The sequence below is a fragment of the Lithobates pipiens genome, unplaced genomic scaffold, assembly GCF_037356315.1.
Source record: "Lithobates pipiens isolate NorthernLeopardFrog02 unplaced genomic scaffold, aLitPip1_a1.2 Scaffold_25, whole genome shotgun sequence".
In the NCBI taxonomy this organism is placed as follows: Eukaryota; Metazoa; Chordata; class Amphibia; order Anura; family Ranidae; genus Lithobates; species Lithobates pipiens.
In genome coordinates, this window is record NW_027507787.1 from 170,596,935 (window position 1) to 170,621,879 (window position 24,945).

General features: G+C 42.9%; 1 protein-coding gene across 1 annotated transcript in view; it reads left to right on the forward strand.

Annotated features, from left to right (window-relative positions):
* LOC143929796 (ovostatin-like) overlaps nt 1-24,945 on the forward strand; it is a 201,808-nt gene that overhangs the window by 175,219 nt on the left and 1,644 nt on the right. Inside the window, exons 31-35 of the mRNA XM_077453773.1 lie at nt 6,204-6,328; nt 9,287-9,377; nt 11,223-11,294; nt 16,224-16,329; nt 24,216-24,275. Coding sequence (XP_077309899.1) covers nt 6,204-6,328; nt 9,287-9,377; nt 11,223-11,294; nt 16,224-16,329; nt 24,216-24,265 — 444 coding nt within the window. The 3' untranslated portion in view covers nt 24,266-24,275. The remainder of the gene's footprint in view (nt 1-6,203; nt 6,329-9,286; nt 9,378-11,222; nt 11,295-16,223; nt 16,330-24,215; nt 24,276-24,945) is intronic.

The window sequence follows — 24,945 nt, forward strand, 5'->3', positions numbered from 1 at the left end:
TGGGATAATAATGAAGCTGCTTTGCTTGTGATACTGATGAAGTTATTGCAAACAAATTATCAAAGGCTTTTTTTCTTCTAGTGAGATAAAGAATATTATGCTTGTGTTTTTTTCGTTTTTTTTGTTGAAAGTCACCACAGCACCATTATCCCGTAGTTTTTAAAATAAAAGATACAACTATGTTGGTGTCCCTTGTTAATTTTACATTGTATTTTTTTTAAATGTAACTGCCTACTCCCAAACTATCATTTGAAGTAAAACGCATAGCCAAATATTCAACACAATTTTTTTTATTGTGCATTAAAAAAAAAAAAATTAACCAAAAAGTGCATTCTATGCATCCAAAAATACAGAAAATACACAAATCATTATTCAACCAAAAAAAAACCTTGTGTGTCCTGCTTCTTAATATAGGGTCAACAATGCCAAAAGTTGGTGAAAGCAGGGGTCTGTCATCTGGGAGGTAATTCCAAAATCATCCGGATTATGCTTCTGGAGCTCCCACAGCAAAGGCATATGACATAATTGGTCACGATTTAATAAAGCAAACTATTTTTGGTCCAAGAAATCCTCCTCCTGTTCCTGGACTGGACTTGGGTCAAAGCAATAACTCCAAGGCCAATAATAACACATTATCGCCTCCAATTCTGCAACATGGCTGGTTGATGAATGGCCATTCAGAAACATGAAAAAAGTGCAAAATCAACACCCGGCAAACTTCTACTAACACGAAATTAGCAGAAGGAGCACAAAGGGTGGTGCCTGACAATTGAACTAATTCTATCAGCTCGTAGTACGTCTAGTACTTCACTACATTCATGTTTGTTGGCCGACAAATGTGTACCGTTTGTATGCAAGACAAAATCCAGGCACACGCTGTCATGAAGATCCTGCCAGTAACAGGCAGATTAGACACATTGGTGAAGGATTGCGGGCGTCTATGTGCACACGCACCCGTTGGTGTCTGGTGGGTTATTTAAACCCGTCTGACATTTGCATCATTGCTGTTTGCTCTGCAGCTCTGTGTATGTGTTCCCTGCAAACCTGATATCTGTTGCAGTTTTGACCCGTTTTCTTTGAGACTGTTATCTGTACCTGACCCTTGGCCTGTTTGACAATTCCTCTGCCTACTCCTTTTGTACCTCTGCTGCCAGCCTGCTTTCCGACCTGGCCTGTCTGACGTTCCTGGACTTCCCTCCTGTCTGCTGGATCGGTTTGCTGAGCCATCTAGTCTGCTCACCAGTTTCCTGAGCCATCCAGTCTGCTAGGCCTGTCTGCTGATCCATCCTGCCTGCTGAGTTGTCCAGTCTGCAGTTCTTGTCTACTGATCCATCCTGTCAGCTGTGCCAGCCATCTGATCCTTCTGCTGTTGATCCTGCCAGGCACTTGTACCACTCCACACTCCTGCACCCCTGTCACCACTACCAGAGGCCCTCGAGTTGGAGGCATAAGAAAGGCCATCCTCTGCTATTCGGACTCACCCTTTAGGTACGTAACAGTAGAAAACAGCCATGTCTGAGCAGGGAACCTCTCCTATGCAGGAACTTTTGTTTGCACTTGGCAGGCCTGACCCAGGCTGTTAAAAGTCTTCAGGAAGGATACACCCAGTTGGAGGAACAGGTCCAATTACTGTCTTCTCACTGGAATCCAAGGAACCCCTCAAGCCTCTACCTTTTCTACAGGCACGCATCGCCTCCTATGGAGGTGATGCTTCCGCCCGAACCACGGGTCCCCACACTCAAAAAATTTGCCGGGGAAAGTTACAAATTCAGGGAGTTTCGCAATTCCTGTGAACTGTACTTTGCCCTCCAGCCACGTCCCTTCTTTTTTGGAAGCCACCAAGGTCGTCTATTTACTCTTGAGGAACCTCCATGAGCCAAAAGCTGAATTGTTGACCAACCTTACCACTTTCTTCAATGCTATAGCTCAACTGTATGAAGATCCTCAGCATGCCCTTCAGCATGACCTGCATCCGGCCCCTATCTCTCAGTCCACTGAGTCAACGGACACTTCGGAACCCATGCAGTTGGGGGTACTTCGCTCTTCTCTTACTATATAAGAGCATCAATGACACCGGGCAAATCTGTCTCTACAGTGAGGAACCCGGACACGAAGTCAAGAATTGCCCTACTAAACTTCGCAAGTGTTTTTTCTGAAATCTCCTGAACATGTGTTTACTGGAATCCAGACCTATTCTCATCTTGCCCTCTCTATCTCTTTGCAGCTTCCAGGAAAGACTGTCAGTGCCGCAACTGTTTTGTGGATTTATCTTTTGCAACAAGACATCAGATTCCTCTGCTTCCTAGGACCAAAAAGACTGTCCATTCACCTGGCTGATGGTTTCACTATTAAATCTGGGCCAGTCACCCAAGAGACTTCCCCAATTGCCAGTCACCATTGCCGGTACCCATCGTGAGCTGCTTTGTATGGACATTATTTCCTCACCTCTGTTTCCTGTAATTCTTGGAATGCCCTGGCTACAAGCCCACAATCCTGGTGTCAACTGGGCCACAGGGGAGATTACCCTTTTCTCTCCTTATTGCCAGCAATTCTGTGGCTCAAAGGACCCCTATGACCCCTTTCCTTTGCTATGACTGGACACTGAAGCTGAGCTATGCCAATCTGCCACGAAGGCCTACCATGACTTCATTGACATGTTAAGCAAGGAAGGAGCAAAAACTCTACCTCCCCATCAGGCTTATTATTGCCCTTTCACACTCCTTCTGGGGGCTGAAATCCCCTTCAGCAGAATCTTCCCATTAACAAAGTTAAAACAGGTGGCCCTTAAAGAATATATCAGTGAAAACTTACAGGAAGGGTTTCATTTGTCCATCCACTTCCCCAGCAGGCGAAGGTATCTTTTTGTAGAGCAGAAGGATCACACACTTCAGCCTTACGTAGACTACCGTGAGCTAAATAAAATGACTGTCAAACGATACCCCCTTCCCTTGGTCCCCGAGTTATTCCAGAAACTGGGAACAGCTACTATCTCTACTAAACTTGACCTTCGAGGAGCTTATAACTTGGTCCGCATCAGGGAAGGAAATGAGTGGGAAAAACTGTTCCGCAACCGTTTTGGGCACTTTAAGTACCTAGTAATGCCCTTCAGGTTGTGTAACGCTCAGAAGATCGCTGCAATACTCAACTGGCCAGTTCCTGTTGACAAGAGGAATCCAACGTTTTTGTTGGATTCGCTAATTTTTACCAGAAATTCATTAAGGGGTTGTCTGCCATCATTGCCTCCCATTACCCAATTAACCAAAAATGGAGTTCACTTCCATTGGACCCTGGAAGCTCAAGTTGCCTTTGCATCTCTCAAAGAATTGTTTGCATCTGCCTCTGTTCTAAAACACCTGGTAGCCGCCTTCTCCCGTAAACTTTCGGCTGCCGAAAAGGAATTAAGATGTGGGGGATCAGGAACTGCTGGCAATCAAATCTGCACTTGAAGAATGGCGGTACTTCAAGTAGCAACTCGCCTAATCTTTATCTTCACTGATCATAAGAACTTGGAGTACTTGAGGTTGGCAAAGAGGTTGAAGCCACGGCAAGCCAGATGGGTGTTGGTTTTTCTCCAGGTTCTCTTTTTATGTTACCAGCCAGGCTCTAAAAATACAAAACCTGACACTATCCATAATGTTTCACAAATCCAAAGAAATTACTTCCCCTGATACCATTCTTTTCCTCAGGGAATCTTCTTCTGCTGCAGGAATATTTGCTCTCCCGGATCAAGCAGGCTACTCTGGGGTGGATGCTCCCTGCAAAATCAGAGCTACAAGCAAAAGACGGGTTATCTAGTACAAGGACGAGATTTTTGCACCTGAAAGCATGCGAGTCCCTATATTAGAACTCTGTCACGATCACGCACATCTGGACATTTTGCCATAACTAAAACCACCGATTTGGTACAACATACCTTCTGGTGGCCTCAGGTAGGCAGAGACTGCAGGAAGTTTGTGGAATCCTGTCACTTGCATTAGGAACAAGAGCAGTAGAGCCAAGGCCTGGGGATTGAGGCCACTGCCTGTTCCAGATAGACCCTGGAAGATGTTATCCACAGACTTCACTGTACCCCCAACAGAGGACCATACCACTATCTTTATCCCTATGAAAGCCACTTCCTCTGCTTCCGAGACTGCGCAGGTATTCATCAGAGAAATCATCAGACTCCATGGAGTACTGGCCAACATTGTCTCAGATCGGGGGGGAACAATTTACTTCCCGATTCTGGAGGTCCTTATGCAAAACTTTATAGATCGAGCTATCATTCTCTTCTGCTTATTGCTACCAGACTAATGGGCAAATGGAGGACCAACCAAACCCTCGAACAATACTTCCACTGCTTTTCTTCATTTACTCAAGATGACTGGATCTCTTTGCTTCCGCTGGCTAACTTCGGCAACAATTCTACATACTCCGCTACAAAACAAACCCCATTTTTTGCGAATTATGGCTTCCATCCATCATTCCTGCCTAGCTCCATCCCAGAATGTCCTGTACCAGCAGTTCATGAAACAATTATTTATTTTTCTCTCAGTCAGCTCTTGGCCAGGACACAGGAACACAAAAGTTTTTGATAAAAAGAATTGTGGAGAACTGTTAATGACACCTGGTAATCTAGTATGCTTGTCTACACTGAACCTGAAGATGGCATTCCCTTCAAAAAGGTAGGTCCTAAATTCATAGGCCCGTTTCCCTGTGAAAAGGAAAATCAATGAAGTGGCTTACTAGTTGGAACTTCCTGAGTCACTTAAAATTAAAATTAATCCTGTTTTCCACACTATTAAAACCCCGTTGCTAATCCCTTTCCTGGCCGAACCCCTGGCCCTCCTGATTCTGTATTAGTAGATGGGGAAGAGGAGTTTGAGGTAGAAGCAATACTGCATTGTAGGAGGAGAAACAATCAAACTCCATTCCTGATCAAATGGAAGGGCTATGGGCCTGAGGAGAATGCATGGGAACCTGAAGAAAACATCCACGCTAAGAGTCTGGTTCAATCCTTCAAAGGGTCTCATCCTGAAAAATTTACTCGAATGGGCATCCGGAAAACAGGAAGCCAAATTCCCGGAGGAAACTCGCACAGACATAGGGAGAATATGCAAACTCCAGACAGGTAATGCTGTGGTTTGTATTTGAACCAACAACCCCAGTGCTGCTAGGTAAAAGCACCAACTAACCACTTATCCAATGTGCTGCCATGTATTGATTGTTGGTAACTTTAGCTTTAGTATCACTACTCACTGCAGTGTAATGGTCAGGGGCCAGGCTCGGAGACCAGTAGATGGTCTCCCCCCGACCAGCAGGATGAGCACAAGCAGGTCACCCTGGCAGAAAACTTGGGCTAACCTGAGGTACAAATCAGTATACAGTTTTTCCCAGAGCTCCTGGTGGTGGAGTTGGGTTTTTCTGTGTTAGTACCAGGTCATGCTCCTTGATCGCCCCAACAGGAGGTGAGCAAGCCGGGGTTCATTAGCAGATATAGCAGGTAGGGATGAAGCAGAAACGTAGTTGGTAAACTAGCCAAAGGTCGGTAACAAGTGGTTGGGATCAAGCAGAAGCTGATTTGAGAAATAAGCCAAAGGTCGATAACTAATAGAGGACAACTGCAAGTTTGCAAAGGAGCAATATATCGGCTGGAGACAGGACAATATTCTGGCAAACAAGAATTGCAGAGACATGGCTTAAATCGGGAAGTTCATGGGAGGACCAAAATGTTCAAGGTTCACCAGAAAGGATCAAGATTGTCCTAAGATCAGGCAGGGGGCTGTTCAGCATCTCATATGGTACAGCGAGAAGAGCCACAGCCAGACATCAGAGATCGCAGGTTCAGATCCAGACTGACATGCAGAGTGCTGGCATGGAAGGTGTATGTGTCTGTCCCATCAGTGTGTGTTCCTTCTCATTACTGGACCAGTGATGCAGCAAACTTGTCATGCATGGGTTAGTGAGATGTTTAGTTCCCAGCAAGGGTGTAATCAGTAGGAGCTTTCTTTCTCTCTGCTAATCCTTTTCACCAAGAAAATCATAAAATGTTACCGAACTATTCAATTTCTTTAGAAAGTTAAATGTGCTTCCCACAACCACAAGTCGGACACAGGTTATGGGATTCCTACTAGAGATTTGGTCTTTTTGAGTAGGTCGTCTTTAACATAGGCAGACTGAACTATTCTCAACATCTTTCACTTTTTTTTTTTTTTTCCCCACAGACCACAGTCAAATACAATGTTCCGATACCGAAAGAAAATGCTGCATTCTCTCTAGCTGTGTCCGCCACCTCTGATAAATGTGTGAATGGAGTGACAAAGGCCTTCAACATTACAGTCACGCTTGAGTAAGTATGAAACAGCTATCTGAAATAAATCTGCTATAAAGGTGTACCACATCCCCAGAAAGATAGAAAAATGGCGAAACCCCCTAGATGTGGGACTACTATATTCAGATACGTAGGAAAATATGTAAAAAAACAATTTATTATACAAAGAAATACATAGTTACAATATCACAGAAACATATAAATAATCAAGGATGCATAACAATACACAAAAAATCATGGATAGGTGTTAGGGAGTAACCCAAACCCCCGAGTTTGGGTTACTCAATTACACCTATCTATGATTTTTTGTGTATTATGCATCCTTGATTGATTATGTTTCTGTGATACTGTAACTATGTATTTCCTTGTATAATAATTTGTTTTTACATATTTTCCTACGTATGTGAATATGGTAGTACCTATAAAGTCCTACATCTAGGGGGTTTCTCCATTTTTCCATCTTGAGTAAGTAATCGCTTCCTTTCAGGGTAATCTAATTACAGTAGTAAAGAAAGATGGTTCAGGATCTTCAGCTAGGGGTTGTAAAACAGCTTACACATAATCAAGATGGATGATATATATGTATAGAGAACTTTCAACTGGCATCTGACTTTTTTATTGTTTGGACAAGAAAACAGGAAATGGGAGAAGCACACTTTGCATGCTAGAGTGAAGGAAGTGCTTTCTGTTACCCAAACTGAATATAACCATCTGGAGGAAAGTTATGAGACAGTAGGAAAGACCAAGTACCCACCTCTAAAGCCAAGTCAGGAGACCTAAAGAGGAACTTCACTAACCACCCACCCTTTCCTTCCCCAAGTTTTAATACCTGCTTACATTTTTAGGCTGGGTTATGTTCAAAAAATATACCTGCATGCCTGGAAAATCCAGTATTAGTTTTCTGGGTCCCATGGCTCTATATTTGCTTCTGATGGGTTCAAATAGCTGGCTTCCTGATGACTGGCCACTGTCTTGCAGATAATGTACCCTGGAATATGTGTCCTATGCCTAGGTAAGAATGGAGCTTGGGGGTGGCTAAGTGTGAAAATGAATAAAAAAAAAATTACTATGTGGGAGGGGGTGTACATATTGCAGATTACAGTATTTTATTGGAATGAATGTCCTCTCAAATGTGGGTAGGGGTTCAACCTCTGTCTCCATTGTAGAGTCACCCTCTGTCCTGGCGACCATGGTCACTGAAGCTCTGAGAGTTGGGAATGTGGTTCACTTCTCTCATTTTCCAGTACAGGAAATTAATAACAATCTGGCCGTTGGGACTCCGGCAACATAATTTAACCAGATGGTGTTTAACCGTTACCTACTCAAAACTACCAAGGCTAAAACCAAAAAAGTTTGGGTTTTACATACTTTAAGAGATCTTGGGAGGAATTCAATACATTCTGGCATTCATCCCTCTTAATATTTTGAGGCAAATTCATTGCACCTGCGACACATTTTTTTTCTTACATCAAATTGTGCAGCAAATTTCAGTTGTAAAATTCACCATTTTTTTTATGACGTGGTGAATGCGCCACATTCAAAATAAACTAACAACTATTCTTGCAAAATTGGAGCTAATTGAGACAAATTCTTTATATAGAGAGAAACTGTCGCAGACAGCTTTTTGCAAAAATGTCTCGTGCATTAAAAAAAATGGCACAGCATGCACCAAATTTAAATACAGGTTGTAGACGGGTTCATGAATTTGGCGAATACTGCACCACTTTTAGAGACACTTTTGCAAAAATTTGTCTCCGCCAGTCTTTATGAATTCCAGGGATTGTTGTCACAGTAATAAAGATGGGGGAGGAAAAAGGTAGATTATCTGGAATAGGGGGTCTGAGTAATCAGTGGGACTGTTTCTATTTGGTAGTAGGTGACAGTGACAGGACATCGACGCTAGGAGGATCAAATTGCATGTTGGTATGAACATGCTGAGCACAAAGCCATGCCACAGCACCTTGACACACCTCAGAACAATGCCCCATACTGAGGATATCCACATCCTTCACTTGACAGCTGCCAAGTGGGACTTTGCACGGCCTTCATTAACAGTTTTGGATACCCACTTGCTATTAGGGTTCTAATCATGGGTGTGTGTAGCCTATTGCATTAGGGTGTGCACCTCAGAGCAAAAATACACGTGTGTGTGTGTGTGTGTGTGTGTGTGTGTATATATATATATATATATATATCAGCCAGAGCAGTGGATGGTGTTGGTGTTTTTTTTATTCTTTACAATTTTTTTTTTTTAGGAGCCCTGTCATAGCCCATTGGTGAAATATCAGGGGTCTAAACAGATCCTAATATCTCACTTTTGAGACTTAAATAAACTGAGGACAGAGTCTCCAGTCACCTTCCCTGCAGCCAAACTAGTTTTACTATGCTTCAGTTAAGAATGAAGATAGGAGTGATTGGTATAGATCACTCATTGCGTTCATTCAGAAAAGGAAGGCTGGTTAATGAAATATTTACCAGCCCCTTCACCACTCCAGAGAAGGAAGCTGGTAGCATTGCAGGGGGAGACAGGAAGGAGGGGGAATTGGTACTGCATGGGGTGATTAGGGTGTGCCCATGCATACCCTGTGTGCACATCTTTGTTCCTAATGTAATTACTAGGACATATTTAGGACATATTTATCACATGCAACCTAAAGGCTTTGAGGGGGAAAAATGCATTCAGTTTGCAAAGGTCACTGCAAACCATAGATGGAACTTGTTTACTGCTGTATGTATTTATCTTTTTTTAATACTGTAATTGTATATAATATATACATTTTAGGGAGCTGAAGCTTGGGCGCATTGCCTGCTACTGTAGAGTGCATTGTACTGACTTTTTAAAACAAATGGCACATAGCAAAACACTGCACTTGAGGGCATGTATTGACACATGTAGAAACAAATGCAATAGTCTTAATGTGCCCTTAATGTACATGTTTAACTGTTTGCGGTGCGTTTTTTTTTTTTTTTTGGTAGATATCAAGGACATCTGACTGCCTCTGACATGACACTTATTAAAATAAGAATGCTGTCTGGATACTCTTCTGATTTTTGGTCTTTGAGAGAGGTAAGTGTTTTGTTTTACCATTGTGCAATAATGGTGGATAAATGGTACACTTTTTTTCCTGGTGACATTAGCTGGCCAGTTCTGTGTCTCTAATATGCATTATTCTGGCATATGTGTTTGTTTTGTTTTTTGACATACCTGTAGCTGTCAAGGGTAAATCGAGGGGAAAATTGTTAGAATAACGTTTACCCTATTTTTACCTTAAATTTGACTTTCAATTGTTGGTAAATGACTGTTCCTAGTCGCTTTTCTTCTGTTTTGTAAATTAAGTGGTCAGGGTTTATTTTCTCTATAGCGGGGCCTTATCTTAGAGGAAGGTCTGATTTAGATGTTAATAGGGGACCCGCTAATGCTTGTAGTGCCACTCAAAGCCAAGAAAAGGAATGTATATAGTCCTGCTGGTACTCAGCAAATGGGTGCCAACTGTAAATATCACTATCCAGTAGTGTGTAGCATACTTAGAAAAATGGCCACTCAACCCATCCAGTCTATGGCATTAAATGTGTGTAATTTTGCTCCACCCACTAGGGTTTAGTCATAGAAATCCCAATGGGTGGGGCGAAACATGTCAAAGGGTATGGCTTGTGGAGTAGTGCAAGGCTGAGGCATTCTCACACAAATTTACCACCTAGACTGAATTAGGTTAGGTATCAAGCTCAATGGGGGACCCCATATAAAAAGCTAAAAATATATACCCTACCCTTATCCTTGATGAGTCTGGTATAGATGTTAGAGGGACCCAGCACAGAAAAGGTTTGTGGAGTTGCCCCAAAATTCCATACTGGTATCTCTGGGTCTGGTTTAAATTTTTAGTGGGAACCCCAAGCAAAAAAAACAATACAGCTTGAGGTTCCCTTCTGAGTATACAGTTTGTCAGGCTTGTAAACTACACCAAGCCATATACCCTCAGGGCAATCTTAATAGCTTCATGGGCTGCTGGGTAAAGTAATAGACTGGGGCCCCCACAAATCTGCACTTCCACTCCCCATCCAAATAAAAGGGTTTGTGCTGCAACTTTGCCACAACTGCGCGCAATGCATTTCCATCATGCACGGAGGTGACTCTGCCCCGCCCCCTGCTCACTGGTTGTGATTGACATTAGTGGGAGCCCTATCTTCTTGCTGAGTGTCCCCAGAGCAAGCCACTTGCTAGGGAGGCTCCTAAGCCGCTGCTGTGCATGTCCATTCACACACAGCTGTGGGTCAACCCTGCCCCCTCATCATTGGCTCACTGGCTGTGATTAACAGTAGTGAGAGCCAATGAGGGAGAGACCCAGGAGAGCCAAGGCTCTCATGCTCATTGCTGGATTGAGGGGGTGCGGCTAAGTATTATGGAGGCTGAGGGCGCTGCAGCACACAGGTTGATGCTGGCGCCTCCCCACCCTTAAAGGGGTTTCAGATGTTGGCAGGCAGGGCGATGTTAATGGTCATGTGACCTCTGTGTTTGACTGTCACAGCAGTCACGTGATCGGAAAGCTCCCAATTGCAAGTAGTGATCGGGAGCTTTCCATTAGTTGCTGGTAACGTTCCGGGAGCATGCAGGACATGTGCTCATGGCACAGCTGTGTTTTCAATCTGCTATGCAGAAATGAGGCCGCTCTGTGCCAAGGCCCACCCGCCGAGAGGGCACACATTTGCATGCCATTGACGCCTAGAGGTTAAAGCTGAACTCCAGGCAAAATCTTTTTATGTGTTCACTGAGGGTCTTTGCTCCATCTCTTTGCCATTCACAAAATGCCTTGCATTCTTTTCAGCTTTAATCTAGTCTGCATATTCTGAACCTGTAAAAATAAAGGTTGTGATTGCACTTTAACTTCCCTTTTCCCCCCCCCCCCCCCCCTTTAAGCTGGAGAATGATAAAAAAATTTCCAAATTTGAAGAAAACGGAAAGGGAGAACTTGAAATCTATCTGAAGTCTGTGAGTAATCAGTCAAATTTCACATTTCTATACACAGTGACTTGAAAAAGTATTCATACCCATTGAAATTTTCCACATTTTGTCATGTTGCAACCAAAAAATTAGATGTATTTTATTGGGATTTGATATGACAGTCCAACACAAAGTGGCACATAATTGTAAAGTGAAAGGAAAATTATATGGTTTTCAGTGTTTTTTTATTTTTTTTAAACTAAAATCTAGTGGAACCAATTGCCTTAAGTCACCTACTGTAATAAGTAAATGGGGTCCACTTATGTAATTTCAGTATAAATACAGCTGTTCTGTGAAGCCCTCAGTAGTTTGTTGGAGAACCTTGGTGAAAAAAAACGCATCACGAAGGCCAAGGAACACACCAGACAGGTCAGAGATAAAGTTGTGGAGAAATTTAAAGCAAGGTTAGATTATAGAAAAAATATCCCAAGCATTGAACATCTCACGGAGTACTGTTCAATCCATCATCTAAAAATGGAAAGAGTAAGGCACAACTGCAAACCTACCAAGACACGGCGGTCCACCTAAACTGACAGGCCGGGCAAGGAGAGCATTAATCAGAGAAGCAGCCAAGAGGCCACGGTAACTCAGGAGCTGCAGAGATCGACAGCTCAGGTAGCTCATAATCAGGCCACAGGACAAATATTTGTGCACTCCACAAATCTGGCCTTTAAGGAAGAGTGGCAAGAAGAAAGCTATTGAAAGAAGGCCATAAGAAGTCCTGTTTGTAGTTTGCTAGAAGCCATGTGGGGGACACAGCAAACATGTGGAAGGTGCTCTGATAAGATTATACCACAATTTTTACTTTTTTTTCCTAAAAGCAAAACACTGTGTGGTGGAAAACTAACACTGCACATCACCCAGAACACACCATCCCCACGTGAAACATGTTGGTGGCAGCATCATGATGGAGGGATGCTTTTCTTCAGCAGAGGCAGGGAAGCTGGTCAGAGTTGATAGGAAGATGGATGGAGCCAAATACAGGGCAATCTTAGAAGACAAGAGTCTGCAAAAGACTTGAGACAATGACAAAACACATGCAGCCAGAGCTACAATGGAATGGTTTAGATCAGGGATATGCAATTAGCAGACCTCTAGCTGTTGCCAAACCAAGTCCCATCATGCCTTTGTCTCTGGGTGTCATGCTTGTGGCTGTCAGTCTTGCTATGCTTCATGGGACTTTTAGTTCTGCAACAGCTAGAGGTCTGCTAATTGCATATCCTTGGTTTAGATCAAAGCATATATTCATGTGTTAGAATGGCCCAAAGTCCAGACCGAAATCCAATTGAAGATCTCTGGCAAGAGTTGAAAATTGCAGTTTACAGACACTCTCCATCCAATATGACAGAGCCTGAGCTAGTTTGCAAGGAAGAATGGGCTTAAAATGTCACTCTCTAGATGTGCAAAGCTGGTAGAGATATCCCCAAAAGACTTGCAGCTGTAATTTGCAGCAAAAGTGGTTTTACAGAGTATTGACTCAGGAGGGATGAATATAAATGCACCCCACACTTGTCAGATATTTATTTGTAAAACATTTTGAAAACCATTCATCATTTTTCTTCCACTTCACAATTATGTAACACTTAGTGTTGGTGTATTCATGTAATCTGACAGCTTTCTGTAGCATTACATGAAGACTGAGCTTGAGCTCTGCAGTCACTTTTTGCAGCAGTTGTTTTCTTATTTTGGGTCACAATCATGCACAATGTCCTTTTTTCTTTCGGTCAGTTGACCAGGTCAACTGCACTTATGCTTATCAGTCGACGATTTCCCAGAAACTGTATATGCCATCATTCATTTGATACTGTAACTTGTGAAACCACAAATCAGCAACTTCAGTCACAAAAGCACCAGCTAAGCGTGCATTAACAATTTGCCCTCTTTGACGCTCAGGAAGCTCTGACATGATTCCGTATTACTAGCAGTGAATGACGGAAGTGAGGCTTCCCACCTCTTAGCTTGGTGTCTTGTCACACAACAGAAGCAAAAGAATGTTGCATGCCTTCCACTTTAAACGCAAAATATGATGTCACTTTACATGTGCCAATCATGTGGGGTTGATTTACTAAAACTGGAGAGTGCAAAATCTGTTAATGGTAGCCATTCATCTTCTAACTTTAGCTTGTTTAACTAAGCTTTGACAAAAAAAACCTGGAAGCCGATTTGTTTCTATTCAAAGCTGTACCAGATTTTACACACTCCAGTTTTAGTAAATCAACCTTGTATTTTTTATTTTTTTTGTTTAACCTCTGTAGTTGCCAAAAGGACACATGCGGTATTTGGCCCACAAGTTGGCCACCAGAAATCTACATAAGTGGTCTACAAATGTGGTCCGGGGGCCAGCTGTGGCCATTTTCTTGCCTTTATCTGGCATTTGGGTACTATTGCTCCCCCAAAAACAAGGCACTATTCCTCAGACTGACACCAACAGTGGGGCACACTTTCTTCCATGGACGCCAATGATGGGGCACTATTCCATCTCCTGATACTACCAACTGGGATTATTTCTCCCAGACGCCAATGAGGGGGCATACAGTATCTCACAAAAGTGGGTACACCCCTCACGTTTTTGTAAATATTGTATTATATCTTTTCATGTGACAACACTGAAGAAATTACACTTTGCTATAATGTAAAGTAGTGAGTGTACAATTTGTATAACAGTGTAAATTTGCTGTCCCCTCAAAATAACAGCCATTAACCACTTCAGAGCTGGAAGAATTTACCCCCTTCCTGACCAGAGCACTTTTTGCGATTCGTCCCTGTCGCTGTAACAATTGCGCTGTCATGCGACGTGGCTCCCAAACAAAGTTGACGTCCTTTTTTCCCCCACAAATAGAGCTTTCTTTTGGTGGTATTTGATCACCTGTGGTTTTTATTGGTTGCGCTATAAACAAAAAATTGGCAAATTATTTTTTTTTTAATTCATTATTTTTAACTTTTTGCTATAATATCCCCAAAAGATTAAAAATATATATTTTTTTTTCCCTCATTTTAGGCCGATGCGTATTCTACATATATTTGGTAAAAAATTACCAATAAGCATTGATTGGTTTGCGCAAAAGTTATAGCGTCTACAAAATAGGGGATAGTTTTATGGCATTTTTAAAGATTTCTTTTTTTTTTTTACTAGTAATGACAGCGATCAGCAATTTTTATCATGACTGCACACCCGCAAGCCGCCTCTTAAAAGGTAATGTACAGGTATGTTAATCTGCCCGTACGTGCCCTTCTGCCGCAGTAGATCTGCGTGTGGCGGTCGGGAAGTGGTTAATGTCTAAACCGCTGGCAACCAAAGTGAGCGCAGTCCTAAGTGAAAATCTCCAAATTGGGCCCAAAGTGTCAATATATTGTGTGGCCACCATTATTTTCCAGCACTGCCTTAACCCTCTTGGGCATGGAGTTCACCAGAGCTTCAGAGGTTGCCACTGGAGTCTTCTTCCACTCCTCCATGATGACATCATGGAACTGTTGGATGCTAGAGACCTTGCTCTCCTCCACCTTCCGTTTTAATGATGCCCCATAGATGCCTAATAGGGTTTAGATCTGGAGACATGATTTGGCCAGTCCATCACCTTTACCCTCAGCTTCTTTAGCAAGGTAGTGGTAGTCTTGGAGGTGTTTGGGGTTATGTTGGAATACTGCCCTGCAGCCCAGTCTCTGAAGGGAGGGGGATCATGTTATGCTTCAGTATGTCGCAGTACATGTTGGCATTTATGGTTCCCTCAATGAACTGTAGCTCCCCAGTTCCGGCAGCACTTGTGTAGCCCCAGACATGACACTCCCACCACCATGCTTGACTGTAGGCAAAACACACTTGTCTTTGTACTCCTTACCTGGTTGCCACAACACATGCTTGACACCATCTGAACCTAATAAGTTTATCTTGGTCTCATCAGACCACAGGACATGGTTCCAGTAATCCATGTCCTTAGTCTCCTTGTCTTCAGCAAAAGGTTTGCAGGCTTTCTTGTGCATTCTTTTAGAAGAGGCTTCCTTCTAGGTTGACAGCCATGCAGATCAATTTGATGCAGTGTGCAGTATATTGTCTGACCACTGACAGGCTGACCCCCCACCTCTTAAACCTCTGCAGCGATGCTGGCAGCACTCATACGTTTATTTCCTAAAGACAACCTCTGGATATGACACTTGGCACATGCACTGAACTCCTTTGACCATGACGAGGCCTGTTCTGAGTGGAACCTGTCCTGTCAAACCATTGTATGGCCTTGGCCACCATGCTGCAGCTCAGTTTCAGGGTCTTGGCAATCTTCTTATAGCCTATGCCATTTTTATGTAAAGCAACATTTCTTTTTCTTTTTCAGGGCCTCCGTTCTTGCCATGAGGTGTCATGTTGAACTTCTAGTGACCAGTATGAGAGAGTGATAATGCCAAATTTAACACACCTGCTCCCCATTCAAACCCGAGACCTTGTAACACTGAGTCACATTACACCGGGGAAGGAAAATGGCTAATTGAGACCAATTTGGACATTTTCATTTAAGGGTGTACTCACTCTTGTTGCCAGTGGTTTATACATTAATGAATTATTTTGAGGGGACAGCAAATTTACACTATTATGAAAGCTGTACACTCACTACTTTGTAGCAAAGTGTCATTTCTTCAGTGTTGTCACATGAAAAGATAGAATAAAATATATACAAAAATGTCAGGGTTGTATTCACTTTTGTGAGATACTGTAATTTCTCTTACAGATGCCAATGGGGGGGCCCACAATTCCTTCCCGCAATAAAAGATTAGCGCTGCTGGAGGCTAAAATAAGCTACAATTTATGCACCAATGAGGGCTAAGGAGATGGCAAGAACCATAAACCAGAGACAGCTCTGACTCTGTGGTTCACACTGTATTTTGTAACCATTAACCATCCATTATTTTTTTTCTCCATTTTTTTTTCAGGTCAGCAAGGGTGAGCCTATCACCTTCACATTTAGAGTTTTAATGGGTAACCGGATGCTGAATGTGAAGAAGAGCTTTGCCATGGTGTATTCCTACTATGAACAAGGTAATCTCCGTCAGACCTAGAAAGGAGACCAGAGCTCTGGTTTCAGCTAAAACTAATGCTAAAACGAATGCTCTGAAAACATTCCAGTTATCGTGGTAAAGAAGGTAAAAGTGTTTACAGCATTACCTGCTAAAGGATTTTTCTTTCAATCTGTTAATGAAAGTAAAAGCACAAAAGTTTAATTGTACAAGAGAGGTTACACAGGCCAGAGCCCCAACTAAGGTACTGCAAATGTACAATTTCAGCTTGGATATGATGGGGGGGGGGATGATGAACAGTAAGCGCATACATTCCAAGTGTAAATAAACACCAATAATATGCTAGATAACAAGCACACAAAGACCTTATGCCAACATAAAGCATGACGGGGGGGGGGGGGGGGGGGAGGGCAAACCATGAGAACATAAAACCCAAAAATATAAAAAGGAAAAGAAAATTGAGAGAGGGGACCCAATCAGAAGACCAGGCCAAATGTACCAAAAATAAAGACGGAAAAGTAGAGGAAAAAGAGGGAACATCTACAGTATCAATTCGAACCGTGGCTCCAGATCTTCTAAAATCAAGGAGGCAGAAACATGCTAGGTGCTCATTCAGCATAATCCAGGAAACTTTGTGCCTGAACCTAGCACTGTGCACTGAAGGGCACTTCCAGGATCAAGCTATGGCTAGTTTGGCAGCTAAAAACATAGTGGATCAATTTTTGTGTAGCACGAGAATGGTTAGCAACCTTTTCATTGAGCAGAGCTATATGGGGTAACTCTGGAACAGGTACTTCTGTTACCTTCCGTATTACGAAAACTTTATGCTAGACACCTGTAAGGTAAGGAGATTGGAAACGGCCTCACTAGACATGCCAGAACCATATACCATCTTGTAAGAACCTGAACACTCGCCTCCACCAAAGAAACATTTAATATCCCCTTGAAAGCAGAGTGAAAGGATGAATGCCAGTGGTCCAGGTCTCTCTGAGGCTAAATCCGAGCCCCATGCTTGCATGTATGGCAATTTTGAGTGTAGTCAGGAGCCGGTAGATAATAGAAATCCTTCCCCCCTGTACATCATCCTGCTCACACCAACTCTCATAGGGGGTTACTGAAGTACCTCAGGACCTAATGATGGAAGAAAATTAGAAATCCGAAAAAATCGAAAGGTTTCCGATATTGTCATATTCAGCCGTGACTTGCAATGCATTAACGTGAAAAGACCTCAGGGTAAGGACATGGCCAATGCAGTATAGCCCCTTGTTGAGCCACCAGCCAAAAGCCTCAGGGTCTTGACCTGGAGGGAAGGCAGGGTTATTGAACAGATGTGCCAGAGGAGAAAAGAAGGAAACTAGATTGACATTGGGCACGGCTCTATCCCATGTTGCCAGGGAGTTCAATAAAGTAGTGGCAAGGATAGGGGGGACCTAGTCATACAGAGTTGCCATTTAAGGTAGTCTATTGGGATTTTATTAGTCACTGTACTCTCCATAGCCACCCATTCAGGTTTTTCACCCTAATATACTAATAGTTGTGCTAAAGGATTTTTACAATGCTTACCACATTTCCAGAGCAGCTCAATACATGCAAGAAATAATGATCAACCAAACAAAAAAATATACGTTGCTTATACGTTGATCTAACTTGGAAGCTGGGAGGGCTTCCTATTTTACAGAAAAGACAGACAGTGGATGACTTCTTCAGTATAAAATATTCAATGGTATGTACCAATACCTACTGTAGTATGCTATCTCTTTTTAGTGTATCTTGTACAGCTGTTTCTCAGGTCTTGGCTGCCTTTTTAGGCTGAGGACAACCCAAACAACTGAATGGATAGAAATTTTTTATATATATATGTATGTGTGTGTGTGTATATATATCTAATTCTATTCCCCCCCCCCCCCCCCCCCATTTAGTCTTAGACACAGATAGCGACCGAGGCCAGTTCAGATTTGGCAACATCAATTAAGGAGCTTTCTAGCACCTTTAAATCACTGTTTTTAAGCTTCCATCCTCCTCAACCCCCGACCAATCTTCCACTAGCACAGCAGAGCATCGCACCTGGTCCACCGGCGGTTCCCTCCACCAGTGGAGTGTTACCCGGGGGCACCAGAGGTACTAGAGGAAGGTCCTGACAGCCCATCCTCAGCCTCCCTAGGGGAGTCAGAGGGGGTGAATGGTAAATCCACTAGAACCTCTAGGTATAAGCTCTTCCTGAGGACGTGGAGTATCTCCTGGGAGCCATCCATACCACTTTGGAGATAAAAAAAGAAAAAAGCAGAGAAGAGAAAAAAGTTGCTCTCGCTCCATGACCAAAAGTGTGAAGGTCTGGGAGAACAGAAGAGGAAGGTCTTTCCAATCCATGAAGTCTTGGTGGAAACTGTTAAAGAATGGAGAGACCCAGAAAGCAAGCCTTTCTTTTCCAGGACCCTAAAGTGTAGATTTCCCTTTGCGGCAGATGAAGCAGCAGTCTGGAAAAAAAATCTAGGCCGAATGCAGCTTTCCCACAGGTGTCTAGAAAAACGGACCTGGCATTTGAGTACATGGGGGTGCTTGCTGACCCCATGGGCAAAAGGATAGATTTCCTCCTAAAGAAGACCTGGGAAATCTTAAGCCTGCCATGGCAGTCACAGTGGCGGCTCACAACATGAAGTAAACATGGAGTATTACCTGATGCATATAAAGGCGCATATCACGTCTGGGACCTCAAAAGAAACAATATTGTATTTTCCTATGCTTCTGAAAGGGGTAGCGTACATTGCAGATGCCTCAGTGGAATCAATACATATGTCCGCAAGATCTTCTGCCCTGGCCAACTTGGCCAGAAGAGCACTCTGGCTTAAAATTTGGCAGGGGATAGTGCATCCAGGGTAAAACTCTGCAGAGTACCCGTCACAGGAGATTTGCTGCTCTGTCCAGATTTGGAGGCGATTCCAGATTGAACAGCTGACAAAAGCCTTTCCCATTAAAAAAAAGTTTGGGGAACAGTCTTTCTGAGCCTCAGGTCTCGGGGTAAAGGATTGAGCCCTAAAGGGTAGAGGACATGGGGGAGCAATGTTTCGCCCTCCTGAACAACCCCAAAAGATCCAATGACAGGTTGACCACAATGGGAGGAAGACTGAGGGCTTTCCCCCGACCGTGGGTGTCGGTCACCTCCAAACAATTCATCCTTGGAATTGTAAGGAGAGGGTACAGACTAGAATTTTCAAGTCCTCCCCCCACATAGGCTTCTCATAAGACCGAAGGTATGCAGAGAAGGTGGCTGCTCTATCCTAGACATGTGCAGAGTAAAATATTTTGTTTTGTAATTTCGTTTTCGTCCGAAAAATGTATTAATTTAGTTACTCCCGAAATTCGTTTTTATCTTGTTTTTCGTTCAAAAATTGCATTCGTCCAAAAATCCACATGAATTACGGTCGAATCTGTCTTTGAAGGCTTATGGTGTCTGTCGAATGTATAAAGATTCGATGGAGCTAGTGTATAGCAGATTTCGTGTGAACTTTAGAACCCCTGTTAAAGTTTATGGGACTCCAACGTTCAAAATCTAAAGTGCTAATTTTAAAGGCTAATATGCAAGTTACTGTCCTAAAAAGTGTTTGGGGACCTGGGTCCTGTCCCAGGGGACATGTATCAATGCAAAAAAAAGTTTAAAAACAAATGTTTTTTTGGGAGCAGTGATTTTAATGATGATTAAAGTGAAACAATAAAAGTGTAATATTCCTTTAAATTTCGTAGTTGGGGGTGTCTATAGTATGCCTGTGAAGGGGCGCATGTTTCTGGTGCTTAAAACTTCCCTGCACAAAGTGTCATTTATGCGGGAAAAAGTCCTCTAAAATCACTCGCAGCTATTATGAGTTGTCGGCTCCGTAATACAGAACACTCATTGAAGTCATTGATGAAATAAATTTTAAAAAAAAAGCGTGGGGGTCCCCCAAATTCAATTACCAGGCCCTTCAGGTCTGGTATGGATATTAAGGGGAACCCTGCGTCAAATTTTAAAAAAAAAATTGATGTGGGGTTCCCCCTAAAAAATCCATACCAGACCCTTTATCCGAACACGCAACCTGGCAGGCCGCAGGAAAAGAGGGGGGGGGGCAAGAGAGCGGCCCCCCTCCCTCCTAAACCATAACAGGCCACATGCCCTCAACATTGGGAGGACACTTTGGGGGTCTGTGACCCCTCAAAGCACCTTGTCCCCATGTTGATGTGGAGAAGGGCCTCATCCCCACAACCCTGGCCGGTGGTTGTGGGGGTCTGCGGGCGGGGGGCTTATCAGAATCTGGATGCCCCCTTTAACAAGGGGACCCCCAGATCCCGGCCCCCCCTGTTTGAAATGGTAAGGGGGTACAAAAGTACCCCTACCATTTCACAAAGAAAGTGTAAAAAATTGTTAAATAAGACAAACACACTTTTGAAAAACAGACCCCCAAAACATCCTCCCAATGTTGAGGGCATATGGCCTGGTACAGTTCAGGAGGGAGGGCTACTCTCTCATCCCCCCCCCTCTTTTCCTGCGGCCTGCCAGGTTGCGTGCTTGGATAGGGTCTGGTATGGATTTCTTTTTTGATGCAGGGTTCCCCTTAATATCCATACCAGACCTGAAGGGCCTGGTAATTGAATTTGGGGGACCCCCACGCTTTTTTTTTTTTTTTTTTTTTTTTTATCAATGACTTTCAATGAGTGTTCTCTGTATTACGGAGCCAACAATTCATAATAGCTACGAGTGATTTTAAATAACTTTTTTTTTTCCTGCATAAATGACACTTTGTGCAGGGACAGTTCTAAGCACCAGAAACATGCGCCCCTTCACAGGCATACTATACACACCCCCCAGCTACGAAATTTAAAGGAATACACTTTTATTGTTTCACTTTAATCATTTTTAAAATCGCTGCTCCCGAAAAAATTGCAGTTTTTAAAACACTTTTTGCTTTGATCCATGTCCCCTGGGGCAGGACTTAGGTCCCCAAACACTTTTTAGAACAGTAACTTGCAGAATCTTTTCTCTGTCAAATCTTTTTTCTCTGTCGCATATTTTCTCTATATAATCTTGGACTAATAGAGGTAAGGTTAGGCACATTCGACCACAGGTTCTATAGACACAGATTGTTATTGTCAGTCACGTTGAATCTCCTATTCTATATCGAACTGTTGTAACAAGGAAAACGAAAAAGCATTTATTTATGTCGGATCTTTCGTTTTTCGGATTCTGTGCTTTCGTTATCGTTTGTCAAAACGAAAATACATGAAATTCGGACGAAAATGCATTCGGACGAAAACGAATGCACATGTCTACTCTATCCTCCTCAGGTCCGTCTTTAATATGGTTTGAACCCTGGGCAAATATTATTTGGGGCCCCCCAATGCAATTTTGCTCTTCACCCAACATGTCAAAAAAGACACACACACATAGAAACGCAGCCACTGTGCCCATCAAACGCAGCTACTGTGCCATCAAGCGCAGCCATTGTGCCCATCAAATGTAGCCACTGTTCCCCATCAAATGCTGCCAGTGTGCATCGCTTGGCACTTACCTGTCTTGCAGTGGGTCAGCGGCGGTGTTCTGCACGCTCCTCAATGTTTTCTCCCGTCCTCTATCAGGCGTCCAATCACAGTGCCTGACGTTTCAGCCAATCAGGTGACAGGTAACAGACCGAGCACCTAATTGGGCTGAGAGGCAGTTCAGTGTTAGCAGAGCAAATTCCTTTGCTTTTCTAAAACAAAGGAAGACATGACCCTGATCCTAATAGCACCACACTGGTCCAGGAGGCCATGGTTTTCCACTGAGAGATCTGGGTGCGGAGCCCCCCTGGATTTTGTTGGTTCGAGAAGACCTCTTCTCTCAAGGTCGGATCTGTTGTCACCAGGTGGAGAGATGGAATCTAGCCGCCTGGTTACTGAGGAGATGCTGAAGGGTAAGGGTTTCTCTGACTGGTGGCAATCCTAAGTTGGCGGAAAAAGACACGCTCCATTTACCTAAAAGTATGGAAAAAATGTATTACTTGGTGTGCAGAAAGCTCCATTAATGTACACAGCCCAGTAACAGTAGTGGAGTGCCTGCAGAGTGGGGCAGACAAGGGATTGGCCCTTAGGACTCTGGCCAGGCTTCTCCTAAGTGTTTTTCCGGAACAGCTAGCACTAGCAGAAAACCCCTGGGTATCAAGGTTATTTAAAGCCCTAAGCAGACAAAGACCAGTTAGATGCCACCATTCCCCTTGTGGCACTTTTCTCTGGTGTTGCAGGCTCTTACAGAGGAACCTTTAGAGCCAATGGAGTTTTGTGCAGTCAAGTTGCTGACACAAGACTTTTTTTTTTTTTTTTTTGTGGTAGTGATCACTACCACAAGGAGGGTTAGTGAGCTGGAAGCCCTCTCGATTAGGGCACCTTTTCCGTCAATTTTTTTTCCAGATAGGATAGTGGTTAAAACTGATCTGGCTTTTGCCAAAAATTTCTTCTAAATTTCATAGAGGCCAATAAATCATTTTTTGCCTACTTTTTTCAAATCCTGTGAAGGAACGGGAGCATATTTTTCACAGGCTAGATGTTGGAAGGTGTGTTTTTAAGGTACCTGGATAGTACGGCACAATTCAGAAAATCTGATTCATTTGTTTCCTTTTCGGGGGCGAGGAGGGGTTCCAAAGCCTCTAGGTGTACGATGGCTCAAGTTGGCTATTAGCCAGGCATATGTAGTCAAGGGGGTGGAGGTCCCAAAAGGTATCGGGGGGGGCAATCCGTCAGGGCTATGGTGACATTTTGGGCAGAGTGGGCTGGTGCTACTCCGGAGCAGATCTGTAGAGCGGTAACATTGTCAAGCTTTTACCACCTTTGTTAAGCACTACAGGCAGGATTTATGTCCAAAAGGCCTTGTCTTTGGCAGATAAAGTTCTTCAAGCGGTAGTCCCACCCTAGGGTAAGCGCTCATTTATTCTCTCAAAGGTGGCTGTCCTGAAAGACAAAGGGGAGAAAATCGAAGTTACACTTACCGGTAACTTTTCTAAGAGTCTTTCAGGACAGCACCGGTACCCACCCAAATAAGTTAGCCACTGGAACATTAGAGCATCAGGAAAGTGAAGGTTGGTATATGTTCATGCCTCCCCTAGACTGGCCAGAGGTTCTCGTTTGAAAACTAAAGCTTAACGCTCTAGTGGAGGTGGTGTTTCCTGAGAAGGGAGGAGCCAAGGTCTTTGAAAGGTGGCTCTCCTGAAAGACTCTTGGAAAAGACGTCACCGGTAAGTGTAACTTCGTTTTTTTTTTTTTTTTTTTTTTTTTTGATGGAAGTGATTTTCGGACATATGCCCATTTTGTATACACGCTTTGTAGAAATGGATGTTTTGGAAAACTGATTCAGATTGGGTTGTCCTCATCCTGAAGAAATGAGCAAGACCCAAGAGATGCTTAGCGGTATGGAATACCCTATAAAGAGACACTGTATACTATATCTTATTCCATACCATTGGCTATGAGTATTGAAACAATTACGCTAAATGTCTGTTAAAACCATTTAAGATGTTTGGAAGCTTGGGTGGGTTTCTGATTTTTTTTATTTTTTTTTGGCTATTGTAACGGAAACACAGTAGTAATGTGTTTCAGTACAATATTTTACCCAAACATAAACCTCATTCAGATAGCATTTTTATTCATTCAAAAAAAAAAAATTACACTCTGCTCCTTTGAATTTTGCTGATCATTAGTAAAAAAAACATCAGATTGACCCCATTAACAATTAGAAAATTGAAAGATGTATGGCCAGCTTAACTATGGTAATGCAGAAGGTTGAAAATAAACACTTATGAACCTGATTCCAGCTGAATGTCCACCTCCATTAGGATTGAAGACCTTCATGCATGGTTACTTTTTAACAGACTTATTCTGCATTGTCTTCATTTCATTCCTTCTCTTCCTCAGATGAGAATGGCTATGCTGAATATGAGCACCCCTGTGTAAAACATCAGTAAAAACAAGATGGTAAGTAATGCTTGAACCAAGAAATGATTGGCTATACAGTTCGTTCTTAAGAAAAACAGGGACACAATTTTGAGAGCAAGAGGGACTCTATTTGGTGTCCATTGTTGGGCAAAGTGTGGTACAAATCAATATCGCTTAGCCAAAGGGGGATACAATTCATTAAGAGTTTTAAGGCAAACAGCTCTTGCACCTTTTTGTTGGTCATACTTTTTCATCCCATCTTATAGGATACCATAGAATCAATGATGCTCAGCACTGGAGGTTCATTGGCGATCCTTCTAATAGTTGACTTGCCAAAATATCTGATCTGCAGAGTGTTGCTATTCAATCAGTTCTTTTCTTATGAAATGTATGACTCTGGCTGCTGCACACACACAAAATGTGTTCACTTCACATATAAAATATGCATAACAAAACAGTGTTGCACTTCCTAAATAACTAGCAATACATCCTTTAAATATAAATGGTTAACTTGCAATGTAGCAAGATGCTGAGTGCACAATAAAATATTTGTGTTCCCTGACTGGGAATAGTGAACAATAAACATAATAATAAAGATAAAGTCCACACACAAAAAATGAATAGACAGTTGATTGGCTAGGATATTGAGGTGGAGGAGAGCACTTGCATTTTCAATGTTTCTGCACTGGTGATGTGTTGTGCGTTTTTT